We start from the raw sequence: 15,508 nt of genomic DNA, 5'->3' as shown, positions 1-15,508 counted from the left end.
AGCAAAGGGACCTTTCTAAAGTAGGTCAGTGGAGCGTTCCCTGCCCTGGCAGCTGAATGCAGGCACAGGATACGCATCTTCCAACAGGTCTCTGCCTCCCCTGTTTTTAACAGCAGATGGCCTATTCCAGGAGATCCCTAGCTTCCAAACACAAAATTAAGCATGGGTCCTTTCTACATTTGTCTGCCACGGCTTGGTCTTAACCTCAAGCAGGAAGGCATAAATCGGCAACATCACAGTCAGGAAAATGTTTTGCAGCCACAAGTTTAGAAAAGGCTTAAAGTGTATCCAGAATTCACCGTCTACTTTCTGTCCACCCAACTCCACCTTGATAGATTTCTCCTCCTTTCCTTCTGTCCTAGGCAGGTTTTTAATTTCTTGGTAGGTGGGACAAGGAGGAAATATATGAAGCACAGAGGGTCACAGAAGAACATGGAAATATATATAGTCACAATCTATTGGCTATGATATTACTAAATAGCATCAAGCTGGTGACCTAGACCTTCAGAGAATGACTAAAAATGTAACAAAAGACTGCCTTGAATTATCATTCTCCCCTGTCTGGCCAGTTATTTATGCAGTGGAAATACTCTCCTGTACTGTCATTTCTTTCCACTAAGGTATGATTTTAAAAGGCTCCCGAAATACAGATCTCTTCTTTGGGGCACGAATAACATTATTTCTCTGGAAATCATGTCTGTGCTGTGATTCAAGAAATCACCAAAACACCTGCAAACATCATGATGGATAATAATTTAAGAGGGACAGTCTCTTTCCTTTGGCTACCTTTTTTTCCCACAATTTTCCCCTCAAATTTGGCCACTTAAGACTTTGGTCAGTTACTAGTAAAATAAACAGTTCACAGGAATGAAGTCCCTCATTTTCTTTCGTACACTGATAGGATAGCAGCAGTGTCTGACAAGCTGGGAAATTTTTATTTTATTTTTTATGCATATAAAGACTCTCTCGTCACCACCTGGTCCCTTTCTTATTCTCAATAATCATGAGATGTTTAAGGACAGGGTGGGAGGCAGTGCCCATGTCTTCCTAATGTCAGCAGATGTGTACCTTAAGAAAAACAACTTTAGGAACAGATGTGGAAGTATGGCTAACATCACTGAGATGAACCAGCCTCTAACAGTTCCTTTGGGTGCCTGACTTCCCCAACTAGTCCCCCAAACAGGACTCAGATATTCTCCCATCAGTGATGTGACTTTGGGACATCCCAGTCTGATGCTCTGGATGGGGGTGTGGGATGGGATGGCCTTGGAAGGCCAGTGAGAGCATCACGAGGCCTGTTAAACCCATCCTCCCCAGTGGACACCGCAGCATCTGCATGGAAGGAGGCCCAGCAGGTCTTCATTTGAAAGAGTCAGGGGCTCCTCCTCACTTCTTCCAGTTTCTAGATAATTCTGGTCTCTTCTCCTTTGGTACCTCTCAGTCTCCTCACTTGAATTTATGAAGGTATTAGACATCAGCACCGGGCCGGTACACAGTTGGTGCTCAATGTATGATGGATCCATGGCTGTTGAGATTACCTGCAGTTCTACCTTCTTAATTGTGAATATTTTTCTGTGTATAATAAAAATAATCATAACCATAATTCTGATAATAGTTATCAATGGTTGAGCAATCATTTATCTATTTATTCATTCAACAGATTCACACTGAACACCTGTTACAGGATGGGCGCCAGACTTAGCGCTGAGGATGCTACAGTGAACACAACACACCACAGCCTCTGCCCTCAGGAGGTTACACCGTCAGATTTGCCATTCACCTCGTCTACGTGACTGCATTAATCACCTGTCTCCTTTGCTCCTTTCACAGTGTTGTAAGGGAAGATGCATTTTAAAGAATTATATTATACTAAACAGAAGACAATTATAGACAGCATCTGCTTTTGGTTGACAATAAAATACAAGAGAACCAGATATTACAATAAAGGAGTCAAAAGAAGGAATAGGGACTTCCCTGGTGGTCCAGTGGTTAAGACTCCGCGCTTCCATTGCAGGGGGTGAGGGTCTGATCCCTGGTTGGGGAACTAAGATCCCACATGCCGAGTGGTTCAGGGGGCCAAAAAAAAAAAAAGAAGGAATAAAAAACCTGGAAGAATGCATGGGGAATACAGGACAGCAAAAAAATAAAATTTCACAATCAAAATCCTTATTAGAAGAAGTGAAGGTTAGAACTGATAGTACAGATGATTTAGTTACTATCATAAAGCAGCAGTTCTCAGATCTTTGGATTTCATGGACTAAAGTAAAAGGCGAGAGTGTGCAACTAGCTTCAGTGAGACCACAGTGGACAGGGGACGAAGCCGCAGAACAGGCTGAGAGACATTAAGTGGAAACCGCAGGAATTCCCGGATTGGACTCTGCTCATCATTCTGCCCCAATGTGCAAGAGGTGCATTAGCCTAGCAAGGGGGCCCATGGCAATGTCCTTCCTTATGCCTTTGGTACCATATCCTCTTAAAAAATATTACTGGAAATATACTGAACAACTGAGAAACAAAAATAAGAGCTAAGAATGGAGATGTTACGTGAGAATAGAGCTGGTGGTAAATACTAAAATCAGTTAAAACTGGAAATGTCTAAATCAATGTATAAATCTTGTCATAAAAGGTATGTATATCTTAAGATTTATTCTCAAATGTCTGAATTGCAAAACATTGGAAAAGCAATAAAAATATGGATTGACAAGAGTGCCGTACTTAATTCGCAAAAACAAGAAGTGGAAATACTATTGCTGGCACGATGGGAGTTGGGATTAAAAGTTGGATAAGCTTATCTGCAATAATAGAGGAATAAAAATACCATATTTATTTTACTTTTTAATAACTTGAAAAATGTGGAATAAAGAGTGCTTTTTGAAAACCTCAGAGGTAATTGTTAGGAGAAGAATATATTATATATCTTTCAAACTGTGGAGGTTCTAAAAGGAAAGAACACATAAATCACACATCACACACGTGCACACACACACACGAACTGGAAGGAAACAGGAAACACAGAATAGAAATCATATAGTACCAGACAAAAGGAAGCCAAATATTTCACTCATAACAATGAATACTAATGCATAAACGTCTTCCATTTAAGAAGAAAAATTTAGGATGGGAAAAAAAAGAAATCTAAAATCCAATTACGCTTATTTTCAAAAGAAGCACTTAGATGACACGACAAAAAAGGTTTAAAGTTACAGGCAGATAAAGGCATACCAGGCAAGTATTAAAAAACAAAGGTGGTGGGGGCTTCCCTGGTGGCGCAGTGGTTGAGAATCTGCCTGCCAATGCAGGGGACACGGGTTCGAGCCCTGGTCTGGGAGGATCCCACATGCCGCGGAGCAACTAAGCCTGTGAGCCACAACTACTGAGCCTGCGCGTCTGGAGCCTGTGCTCCGCAACAAGAGAGGCCGCGATAGTGAAGAGGCCCACGCACCGCGATGAAGAGTGGCCCCTGCTTGCCGCAACTAGAGAAAGCCCTCGCACAGGAACAAAGACCCAACACAACCAAAAATAAAAATATAAAAATAAATAAATAAATAAAAGATTACTATTAAAAAAAAAAAACTAAGGTGGAAGCGTTATTATAACAGTGGGATTCATGACAGAAGTATTAAACAGGATAGGAAGCTGTTTTATTTGGCTATGGATATAATTCACAATGAAGGAATCCATGTTATGACCCTTTGTGCGCTGAGTAACTTAACATGAAAATATGCAACACAAAGGAGAAATACAGAGAAAGATGACAGATGAGAAAATTGGCCTTCTGTGTCAAGCTTCCTTTTGGGCAGGCTGGAGACTTGACACACCAGGGGAATGGCTTGCAAGGGGATTAGGGAGTTTTCCATGTTCTTCTATTTCTGTTGGTTGGTATTTAAGGCACACGATTTTTCTCCCACTCACTCACTACTCTTTTTAAAATACCCACTACATGCCGGTGGGTGCTGTGCTGGCTGCTGTGGGAATAGGCACCTGCATCAGACCAGATCATGCCTTCAAGGGGTAGGCTGTTTGAGAAATGACATGAAAGTTCAGAGAAAGTGGTCACCACAGGAACCGGAGAAAGCCTTTTCATTGATTTGGTGCTGGCATGGATGGAGAAATGGGGCAGGAAGGAAGGGTGTCCCAGACCTTCCAGAAGGAAGAGCAAAAACGCTGGGGCACTGACAATGGGCTCAGAACACATTAGGACCGTTGCAGGGTAGCGTGGTGAGCAATCTGGTAACACGGGCAGTCCTCTCCAACTCCTATGGTCCTGTCTTCTGTTTTGGCAGCAGGTCAAGTGATACCATGCAGTCCCATGTGAGGTCCCAGAGCATAACACTAGCCCCTGACAGAAGCTGCTTCCACCTCTGTGTGAGGCTCTAACATACCTCCTTCCTTGGAGCCTACCAACATCCATTTCTGCTCAATCTTTGCTGGAAGGCATGTGGTTTACTTTTTCATTTAAGTCATTTTAAATGAGAGAGAATGTATTTCTTAAAATACATGGCAGCAGGAGTAAAATTTCAGGAAACTAATGGAAGACGCTAGCTGAAAAGTATTTTGTGCCCCTTTAGTTAAAAGGTGCTGAGTACAATATTCTCTGAGAACACGGGATCTGAACTGAAGTCTTAATAACTCTTTAATGAACTTGCTTTTGCAGGCACTGTAAAGGCTTTCCAAATTGTGTCCATTAAAGAGAGACATGCCAAAGAGCGTTCAATGACAGCCGAGTGGAATTAGGGAAAAGAAAATCTTCAGGAGGGAGACCTCCGTTATTACCCATTTGCTACACTGCCTCTGTTCTCCACTGATAACACTTGGTTGTCTTCAGGATAGCAGGACTTCCAAATGCTAACGTGTGCTGTGACTATACAAAGGGATTGTAGTGTACAGCATTTTCCAAACACATATTTTACTACAGAAAATCCTCCCTCCCCAAATCTACGAAGCCTACTTCTCGGATTACTTTTAGAAGCTCTTCCTTTTAGCATCTTGAACTCTGCCTCACTGTATCATCCATCATTGTGCGCCTGGGACCCCGAGCAAGTTTAAACCCTCTTCCAGATGAGATCACTTCAGCTATTTGAAGACAGTGACTGTGTCCCCCAAAGTCTTCTCCAAGCCAAGCATTGCCACCTCCTGTAAACATTCCTCAGCAGGCAGGGTCACTATCTCCCTACCCTGGGTGTGCTCCAGTTTTATTTACTTTCACTTAAAACCCTGCCCCCAGAAGCAACACAATTCTCTCAAGGGGGCCAGAGAAGCAAAGAATACAAAGAAATTACTTCTGATGGACCAGGCATTACGTTGCCTTTTTGTCCCCTAGTAGAAAAGTAGCAGTTAACTTACTGCTACTTGTAAGCAATTAAGACTCCAGAGATTAACAATCCCATAGGGCAAATCACTGAGGTCTAGGTACCACATTTTATGATGGACACATACCACAGCCCAAAGGAAAATATACATCTGAAATTTAAGAAAAATGTTCTAGAGAGCACTTGTATTTTCTTATTTATAAGCTGCACAGCTCCTAAAACAACTGTCCAGCTAAATGATTGATGGCATCTCAAGAGTTTTAATTCCATCCTGAGAATACATGGATTTTACATTTGCTTTTTAATATTCCCCTTGATTTCTGTTTGCCGTTTCCAACCAAGAAACAACTTCAATGGTGAGCGAATATTTCCATTCAAGGTGTGGTTAATGTTTCAATGTTTATGGTTTTTTCAAGCAATCGGATGAGGTCCGAATAGGTCAGGAAACATCTAAATTAATGGTCAAACAAAAGCATAGCAGAAAGGTCCTGGACTCAGTGTAATGTAATATTTCCTCTCCTTATATTATTCATTATAATGATAACACAGTGTTATAGGTACAACAATGCCAAGGTCCATCTGCATTTCAAATTCATTCCTAGTGGAGGATGTTTTTATACTGCATCTTGTAGCATTAAAGTGTGTTTACAGAGATACTGAGGCTGTTAGTGCCTTGCCTAGATTTTATTTACCTTACGGACACTGTGAGTATTGGCTCCGAATGGCTCACAGGTGCCCTTTTTCAGAGAATTGTTCTCAGCCAAATGGGATCCTCTTTGTCTGGGACGTCACACTCCCACTGCCCCCTGGGGGGCAGCCATGGCCAATGACTGAGCTACAGGAGTATACAAAGGCCAACACCCTGGTCTCAAGGTGGGGCTACTTGGCGATATGATAAAATCTGTGTTCCAGAGCTCCCCCTGGGTGGAATCATGTGACGTCAACTCCAGCTGAGACCACATCCTTGCTTAGCTCCTCCGCCTGCCCGGTCCTGTTTCTCTGATTCCCCTTCTCCTGAGGGCTCTCCCCATAATAAACCACTTTCACTAGGATCTCTAACTCTGTCCTGTTTTAGGGATTCTTACCCAAGACAAAGCCATTATTGTTTTCCCCAGTGGTTGCTACTCGGACAGTTAGAAAGTAAACGACCCTTTGACTGCAGTGACTGTATGAGGAAACTTGACATTTTAGGCAATGAAATCCAGCCTTTTTGCTAAATATTTGTTTAGAAAATACGTGCCCATTTAATATGCTGTGTCTTCTAAGTGGCTGCCAACTAAAAACATTTAGCTAATTTAAAAATAGTTTTGGAAACAAGGTATCAGAATGGAGTCCCTTAGAAAAACCTCCTTAATTGACAGAGTGGACTCATGCACTGAGTTAGTTATGCTAATAGTACATATTGACGTGTTCCAGTCTTTGCAATTCCAATGAGATGCAGATTACCGCAAGGAAATTCAATGCTCTCCTGAAACGAGTCACTGCAGACAGTTCATTGTAAAGACAGAGTGCCCTTAGATGGAATACATGTACATGTACTGGGTGCCCAGTGAAGACGAGTCTCCCACCCTAACTCCCACTGCCAAGGCCTAAAGATGGCAAGAGTGGATTGTTTTGGTGGAGGAAGTATTTTTCTTCTAAGCAAGTACAAGAGGATTCTCCTGGTCTAAGACTGGCTCTTGAATCCTGTTGACCCAAAGGCTTGGGCATCCAGCATTGGGGCTGGTGAACACACCTAACTGCCTATTTCTCTCATGTCTCCATGAAAGACTGGCTTGATCATCTTTGGCTTGCATAGGTGACCACATTTCTGGAAAGGAGGTGATCATAAAGGGTAGCCATGTCCTGGAGGCGGGGGGCATGCCATAGTGCCTGCTTAACCCAAGGGGCCTCAGAGCAGGGTCAGCAGGCGAGGAGCAGTCTCAGGTGTCAAGTCTAAGGTCAAGGGCAACGCTGGCACTAGGGAATGAGGGCATGAGCGAAGGAGCCAAGGAAATTAGAAAGAGATGGGCAGGGAATGAGGCTGGGGTCCTGGTCTACTTTTACTGCCACTTTCTGGTGGCAAATGTTTAGGCTTTCCAGCTTTAAGGCCTAGGCAGCCAGGCGAGGCACACATGTGAGACCCTGTAAACCCAACTCTGAGTGTCCGTGCCAACTTAGAAATCCTAGACAGCGAGGATGCCAGATTCCGTTTATTTTTATACAAATATCCATCAGCTAGAAACTGCACAAATGAGATTTGATTTTTCTTGGCCATCATTACATAACCTTTGGTTCTCAGTTGAAAGGAAAAAACCTGCTTTAATATGTTCTCTGGAATGTCATTCTAAGGGGATAGTAGCAGTGGTCTTTCCCCAGAATTTAGAAAATGAAGATAAGCTGAGGCTTAAAGAAAACAAATCTTCAGGTGATTATGTAGAGACAGGAGGTTAGGTTTGCGGAGTAAAGAAGAAGGGCAGATCAGCTGTGCTCTATCACAGATTACAAGCCCTGGGCAGTGTTTCGGGAAGGATAACGTCCCTCAGCCTCTGCTTTACCTCACTCCTCTTCCTCTCCTCGCCTCCTTCCTCTGCCTTTTCCCTCTCCCCGTTCCCTCCGGTCTCACATCACCTCTCTAATACCCTTTCTCCTTTCCTTGAAGGAGCCTACTATTTGGTTTACTTGGTTTTCATCTTTGAAAAGAGCAGTGTGCCTTGTTGACCGTTTTTTCTCTTTCTTCTCTTTCTTTTTATGTTAAAAAGGCACTATACATTTAATTCTGAGAAGAGAAAACTATAGTGAAATTCTCCTTAACACAAAGCATTTTTTTGGTGTGATTTTCAAAACAGAATCTTTCAAAATTGTCACTGTGCTTGAGGTGTACCTGGAATCCTCTTTAGGGTAATGACCGTGACATTCCTCAGAGGTGAACTCATTTCCATTAGTTGTTTTAAAAAGACACAGGCTGTGGGTCTTTTCACACTCGTCATGAGACTGAAAATAGAGACTCATCATCACCTATTTAAGGGTTATGAATAGCACTGCCTTGAAAAGGACCGGTGGAAATCTGTGTGGAAATTGAAAATGATGCATCAAATTCCGAAGCTAGGTAGGTAGACACAAAAATGAAGTTGGAGGCCAAACTGCCTCAGAGTTCTGAGCAAAAGACATGATGAGACCCCCTCCCTGCCATGGTAACGGTCAGATGCCAGGCATCACTTCCAGATGCAGAAGGGACGTGGAAGGTAGTTTAGCTCTAAGACTTAGTAGTGTCTCCCAGACAAAAAAGGCTCCGTAGTGCAGAGGCCATCCTAAGCCCAGTGGTAGGCTGGATTATTAACATTCTTCACTCTATCCTTCGCAGGTGGCTTTGCTATCCCTGCTACTGAGGGCAGAGTGCACTTCTCCATCCTTGGACATGGGTTTGACCCACATCCCGGTGGAGTACCCACAGAAGTGACAGTTGGGTTCCTCCAACCCAAGGCCCTAGGAAACTCTGTATGCCTCCACTTGTCCTTGCCATTAGAAGGACATGGCATGGGCAGCCCATGGGTCCAAGGAAAGGGTAAGAGATAAGGAAGAGAGAGAAGACGCAATAATTGAGCTGAGTCTGGATCAGCCAAACCCCAGGTGATCTGAAGATGCTGAGTAAGAGTAAAAGAAAGCTGTTTTGAGCACGTTGCAGTTTTAGAGTAGTTGTGATACAGCGATTTTTTGGAAATCCTTGACTGACACAAAGCACTCTTCCTAAATGTGGCCTGTTGGAAGGAAGAACATGAATAATAATAGTGACTAGAAAATGAGAGTGTGAATAGATCATGGTTTTCTGAGGATGAGGACAGGCCTGTATGGTTGCAAAAGGGGCTGACGTTGCTCCCCATTTTGAATAAACAGCCCCCCCCCCACACCCTCCCCCCGCCAACTGGGTCTTGGCCAAAAGTGAAGGACACCGCAGAACCCTGCCTTCCCAGCTACACTGGAAACCACTGATATGTCCACGTTCAATGATGACAGACACTGGTCTCTTTGGGAAGCAGCAGGGTCTCATTTCAAAGAATATCGGATAATGAAGTAGGGGAAGATCTTCAAGACGACCTATGCCTGGGAGAAGTTAAACTACTCGCTACTCATAAGGCAGGCCCTTCAATTACCGGTCAAGTGCCTCAGTTAAATGGTTATATTCTCCCTGAAATTTGTCTTTTAACTTTACCCCTTGTTCCCAACCTTTCCCTCTAAAGGCACAGAGAGTAAGTCTCTTGACTTTTCCAATATGGTATTTTAAAACACAGTTGCACATCCAAAGTCTTTTCCCCACCAAACTCCCAGCGTTTCCTCACAATCTTATTTTGGCACACCACTCACCATTCTGATCACTCTCTTCTAGACACCTGCTTGCTTGTTCATCTCCCTCACAGCATGGGAAATGCAGAATCAGAGGCAATCTTTAAGGTGTATGTAAAACACTGCTGTGTAGATGAGGGACTAATTATTCTGTTACCATGACATTATTTTTAAAATTATTTATGCCTAAAAAGTGTCAAAAATTTTTTTTGTTACACTAATTTGGTTTACCCTCTAAATAGCCTTCTCTTCCTTAGGAAAATGACTATTTTCTTGTTTAATAATAATGATAATGATATCAATTCCAATAACCTTCCTCTACTGAGGTCTATCAGATGCCTGGTACTTCCCTTCTGCCAGTTCATTAATCCGCACAAAACCCTGAGGGTGGTATTATCATCTCCACATAAAATGAGGACACAGGTTCAAAGAAGGCAAGTCACTGGCATGAGGTCACACAGCTGCACGGGGCTCTAAAAAAAATCTAGGCTGTCTGGTTCTACATGCATGGTCTTTCTACCATCCTCACTCCCTCATCTCATTTCATCTGGGAAGGGAAGGGGCTAATTGTTTCATGGGAATAGCCAGGAGCAAAACATGGGTCAGCGCTCTCCCCATTCTGTGTACCATATGGAAAGGTACCTCTCTGCCCACTTCAAACTAAGATGGCCTCTCACCCTGTGACATCACAAAGCCTTTGGCTGGAATACAACTATCACATGACTGGCATGAGAGACAGGATGGAAAGGAATCAACAGAGGCCAGTCTTGTGATCTTCAACTAAGGTTTTCTTCTATTGCCATGGTGGACACTGCTGATGCCCTGCCCAGATACCCTGTACTGGGTCGGTATAGGCAGAACAATGGCTTCCCAAAGATGTCCATGTCCTAATCCCCAGAACTGGTGAGTAGTTATGTTACGTGGCAAGGGGAACTCAAGGGTGCAAATGGAAGTAAGGTTGCTAATCAGGTGACCTTGAGATGGGAAGGTTATCCTGGTTTATCCAGGTAGGTCCAGTGTAATCACAAGAATCCTTAGGAAAGGGGGAGAGTCAGGACCAAAGAGATGGTGGTGTGAGAAAGAGGTGACCTGCCACTGCCATGTTTCATTGCACTGAAGATAAAAAGGGGTCACAAGCCAAGGTGTGGGCAGCCTCTAGAAGCTGGAAAAGACAAGAACATGGATTCTCCCCTAGAGCCTCCAGAAAGGAATGCAGCTCTGCGGACACCTTGATTTTAGCCCAGTGAGACTCACTGTGGGCTTCTGATCTCCAGAACTATAAGATAATAAATTTGTGTGGTTTTAAGCTACCAAGTTTGTGGTAATTCGTTATAGCAGCAAAACCTCACTAATAACACTGGTGGTATCTGTGCTGGCTGCTCGTGGCTCACAGCTGCCCCTTTCTTCAGAAAATTGCCATCGGCAGAACATGAGCCACTTTGCTCAGGGATTTGAAATGACCTCCATCATGGGAGGAGGAGGGAAGCCCACTGATACCAAAGGCTGGCCTCAACGAAGGACCAACTGGTGAAATTCATGCTCCAGACTCCCGCAAGATCCACCTAAGACCACTTCCTAGTTTAGTTCCTCCCCTTCTCCATCCGCTTCCCTCTCTCCCTCTTGTCCTGAGAGCACCCTCTCAGTAAATTACGTGCGCTTGAGTCCCCATGTCAGGCTCTGCTTCTAGGGAATCCGACCTGAGACAACTGTCATACTCAGAAGAGGTGCTGGGCCACGGGAAATGGGTACTGAAGGGGAAACGGGGGGCTGGGAAGGGTGAGTGTCAGGGTTGAGGAGCTGGAAGGTGAGACGAACGACATATCAGGGCCACACTGGGCCCTGGCTCCCAGCTTGGGAAACAGGATCTTGATCTTAAAGTGTTCTTCCCTGAAGCCTTCACGGCCAAGCCCAGCGCTGCAGCATCCAGGCCGTAAGTGAGCAGGAGGTACGGCGTGGCCCTGGCATTGGGACCCCACGTGGGGAAGGCCTGTCTCTCACACCTGTTACCCTCTCAGTGGCTGTCCAGGCACTCTAGGCTTTGCTTGGCTTCATATCTGCAGGATCAGCACCGTCTCTGGAAGATAGTCCCCATCTCGGTCAGCCTGGCATCTTTTTATTTCCAGCCTCATTTCCTCTCTTAATTCCAGCCTTCTGCCCTTCAACTTCTCCTAGGGTGGGTACATCCTAACTGCCCCCTGAGAGCACACATGGGCGTCTCCTTCCTCCTTCTCTCTTGTTCTGCAGTGACCCGTCAATCACCAGGACACACTGCTCTTCTTGAAACAACGGGTTTCAGTTCACTCTGAGTTCCACCCAAAGTACCTTTATGGTTTCCTCCATCTGTTTGGTCACTGGGTTTCCACCGTGGGACAGGCAGAAGAGTGTTTACTGCAGAATTTCTGTGCGCCTGGCTCTCAATGGCTCAGGTCTTCCTTCTAGCTGGGACATTTTATAGGTCATTCTCTTCATCTGGGCACAACCCCCAAGACGCTCAGGCTATCACCATTTCTCTGAGGTACCAGGAGTGAGTCCTTTCCGGGTCCAGAGTTGTAATCACCATTCCAACTGAATCCCCTGTCCTGCCTGGGTCAGTGCCTCCCTGAGGTCTCCTGCCTTCCACAGCTGCCTGTCTCGGTCATTCACCTGTAGCTCACCAAGCCACAGACCCCCTGCCCAGGCGACCCCAGATAGACACGGCCACGCATACTGGAGAGGACCCTGCAATGCGTCACTCAGATCTTCCTGCAGAACAGAGGCGTTCGAACCCCAACTGCCCAGCACCTTGATTGCCTCCCACGGATTCCCTCTCCCTTAACTGCCCTTAGCTAAAAAGAACTGCTCTGTTCAAGATTTTACCCCCTCCCCAGGGGCTGCCCGTACCCGGTGAGAGGTGATGCAGGCATACAAAGCCCCAGACCTCTGGCCTCAACGCGAGATGACTGTACAGGGCTTGAGAGCTCCCTGGGGATCGGCTGGAAGCTTTCTTCCATCTATACCACAACCCAGCATCTCCCTCCGCCCAGCCCTGCTTCCCTTACCTGTTGACACACACTGTTACCCCAAACGCTCCCAAACAACCCTCCTGCATATCAGACAGGCTCAGAGTCTGTCCACGGGGACCTGGACTCAGGTACACCCCTCTCACCTGGCTTTCCAGGGATGCAGGGACCTGGAGGAGGAGGCAGAGGGACAGCTTACCCACGATCATGTGGTTGCAGACATCACAGAAAGTGGGCTTCTTGAAGATGTGCTCCTGAAAGGCGTGGGCCTTGCCGCCGCCTGGGTACAGGCCGGCCCTGGTGACTGTGGACGTCAGGCATCCGGGGGAAGGGAGCAGGCTGGAGCTGGGGCTGACCTCCGAAAGCATGTCCGCCTGCAGTTTCACATCGCTGTTGGTTCGCTGGAAGAAGTTGTCAGCACTTTTGCTCCGTAAACTCTTGGTCTTGAAAGAAAGTGATCGTTTTAGTTTCTGGAGCTGCAATGCAATGACAGAACAGACTTACGATCAATCGTGCAGACTCCTGCTGTGGGGCTGAGGCCTGCTCCACGGACTGCTCTGTTCCTACGGACTTCCTCAGCCCCTGGGGAGGCTCACAGGTGTCCCTGAGGGGGGTGGGTGATGCCAGCAGCCCCTATTCCACCGCCTGCCCCTCCTCTCTGCCTCCCTGCCCTCCCACGCACGTGTTGTCAAAATAGCCCACTGCTTTGGACACCATTTGCCTTTTGAATTGGAATCACTGGAAATATTAATTGTATGAACTCCTGGGCTCAAAGGCTGGGTCCCTCATGCTGGGGTCTCTGCTGGTCTTTCTCTGCTGTGGTCCCTTGGCAGCCATCTGTCTGTTCACACAGCAAAGCAGAGGAGGCCACTCTCTGACTCGGAATTAATTTGGCTAAAGTATCACAGAACACAAGCCGGAACTTCTCAAGCCTGCTTGGGTCCGAAGCAGTGTGTGTGTGTGTGCGTGTGTGTGTGTTTAAGGAGGGCACGGTGTGAAATTATCCATTTGACTTTCTCTGCTCCTCCCTGCGCCCTGCCTCTCGGTTTTGGTCATGGCAAACTAGACCATTTCTCCTTTGCCTTTGGGACTCCTGGAGTGGCACCACACGGGGCTGGAGGAATCCTAACTCGGTTTGGTCCAGTCTGCACCTCCAATCTAGTTTTCACATGGCAGCTGGAAGGGTCTGTGAGCCTGTTGTTTAGAATCCTTCACAGAGTTTCCTTTGTTCTTTATAAATTTAAAGAAAAGCTCCTTGCCATGGGCTCCAGGGGCTGGTAGATTCTGGATCCCAATGACAGCTCACACCACCGTCCACCTTGCTCGGCCCATCCCAGGCACAGTGGCCTTTTAAGTCTCTGGCATTTATTATGCTTTTTAATCACCAGCCCTTAGTGCATCGTTTCCCCTCTCCCCAGATAAAAGAAACGAACCACTTAGCAGCTGCATGACCTGTAGTAGGTCATTTCACCTTTAAGGCAGTTTTCCTTTTGTGATTGAATATCCATGCCTGTTGCCTGGAATTAATGTCTAAGCCCCAAAGCTGTAGACAAAAAAGTGCTCATCACACTATTCTAATAAAGGCCTCCATCAAGTGTGGTCAGACACCCCTACTGGACGCACAAGATGTCTTGATCTGGCCTTGCCGAGTCTAGCCACCTAATCTAGCCATCAGCCCCCTAACTTCTCCCGCAAAAGATCAGGAAGATGTGGTGGTCTTAGTGCTTGGGGTGGATGCCACAGTTCTCTACCCTTCCCCTTCCCATGCCCCTTTGCAAGGTGACCTCGCAGCTCCTCCCATCAAAGCTGGAGTTCCTCGAATCTTGTTGGTTTGGGGAATTTGACCAACAGCAGGCGGCAGAGCAACTTCAAGCCACTTCCAAGCCCAAATCTCAAGATGCCCTGTATGCTTCTGTCTGCCCTCTTGGAAACCTGCCAAACTGCCATATGGACAAACCCGATATAGCCTGAAAGGACTATGAGAGACACACAGTCCAGAAGCCCCCATCACTCGAGTGACACACCCGAAGCAGAGCCACCCTGCTCCCTGCAGGGAATCAAGGAGCGTAGATGAGACCAGCAGAACTGCCCAGCTGAGTCCTGCTCAAACTGTCAACCCATAGAATCATCAACTAAAGAGATGGTTGGTGTTTTGAACCATTAAGTTGAGTATCTATCGTGTGTACACAGCAATACAATGCTGTTCTCCCCACCTTCCAAACGTGTGGTGGGATTGTGCCTTGTTGCCCATTTGAAGTTGGCCGGGACCACGTGAAGCCAGTGTTCTACTTCAGGGAACTGTATGGGTCGGGGGGGAACACCCTGCAGGGCCCTCTAGAGAAGCCCCACTAAGACCAGCAATGGAGCATCGTCAGCCCGAAAGGGGTAGCCTGAGAAGCAGCAGCAACCTCCATAAAAGGTCAGAAACTGTGGGCCGCCAAGACTCTTGTCCCTTTCCCTCCGCCCTACAGCACAGACCCAGCAGAGGGGCTGGAACTGCTAAAGGAGCAGGAAGGAGGAGCAGGAAGGAGGAGCTTCTGGGTTATCTTGGAGTGTTTGTTACTGAACCGTAACCTAGCGCATCCTCACTGATACAGGGGAAGGGAGTCATGAGCCCTTGGGAGCACAGCACTTATTTTGAAGAGGACCCTCCATCTCCAGCAAAGCTAACTGCGAGGGGGCTATGAAGCAATCGCTCTGTGAGACTGAGCCCCACAGAGGTGAGGGCCTGGAACCAGCAAAGGAGCAGAACACACCTTCTGCACATCAAGTCCTTCTGGCTATAAATTGGACTGACGCTGGAGAAAGGGAGACTTAGACAGGAGGCGAGTGATTCAGATACACACACACACACACACACACACACATACATATACATAT

At 46.3% G+C, this 15,508-nt stretch overlaps 1 protein-coding gene across 1 annotated transcript in view; it reads right to left on the bottom strand.

Annotated features, from left to right (window-relative positions):
* STAC (SH3 and cysteine rich domain) overlaps nt 1-15,508 on the bottom strand; it is a 111,999-nt gene that overhangs the window by 54,469 nt on the left and 42,022 nt on the right. The window contains exon 2 of the mRNA XM_061195245.1: nt 12,828-13,104. Coding sequence (XP_061051228.1) covers nt 12,828-13,104 — 277 coding nt within the window. The remainder of the gene's footprint in view (nt 1-12,827; nt 13,105-15,508) is intronic.

The sequence above is a fragment of the Eubalaena glacialis genome, chromosome 7, assembly GCF_028564815.1.
Source record: "Eubalaena glacialis isolate mEubGla1 chromosome 7, mEubGla1.1.hap2.+ XY, whole genome shotgun sequence".
In the NCBI taxonomy this organism is placed as follows: Eukaryota; Metazoa; Chordata; class Mammalia; order Artiodactyla; family Balaenidae; genus Eubalaena; species Eubalaena glacialis.
The sequence above is the reverse complement of the archived record's forward strand: the minus strand, read 5'-3'. Positions and strand labels throughout refer to the sequence as shown.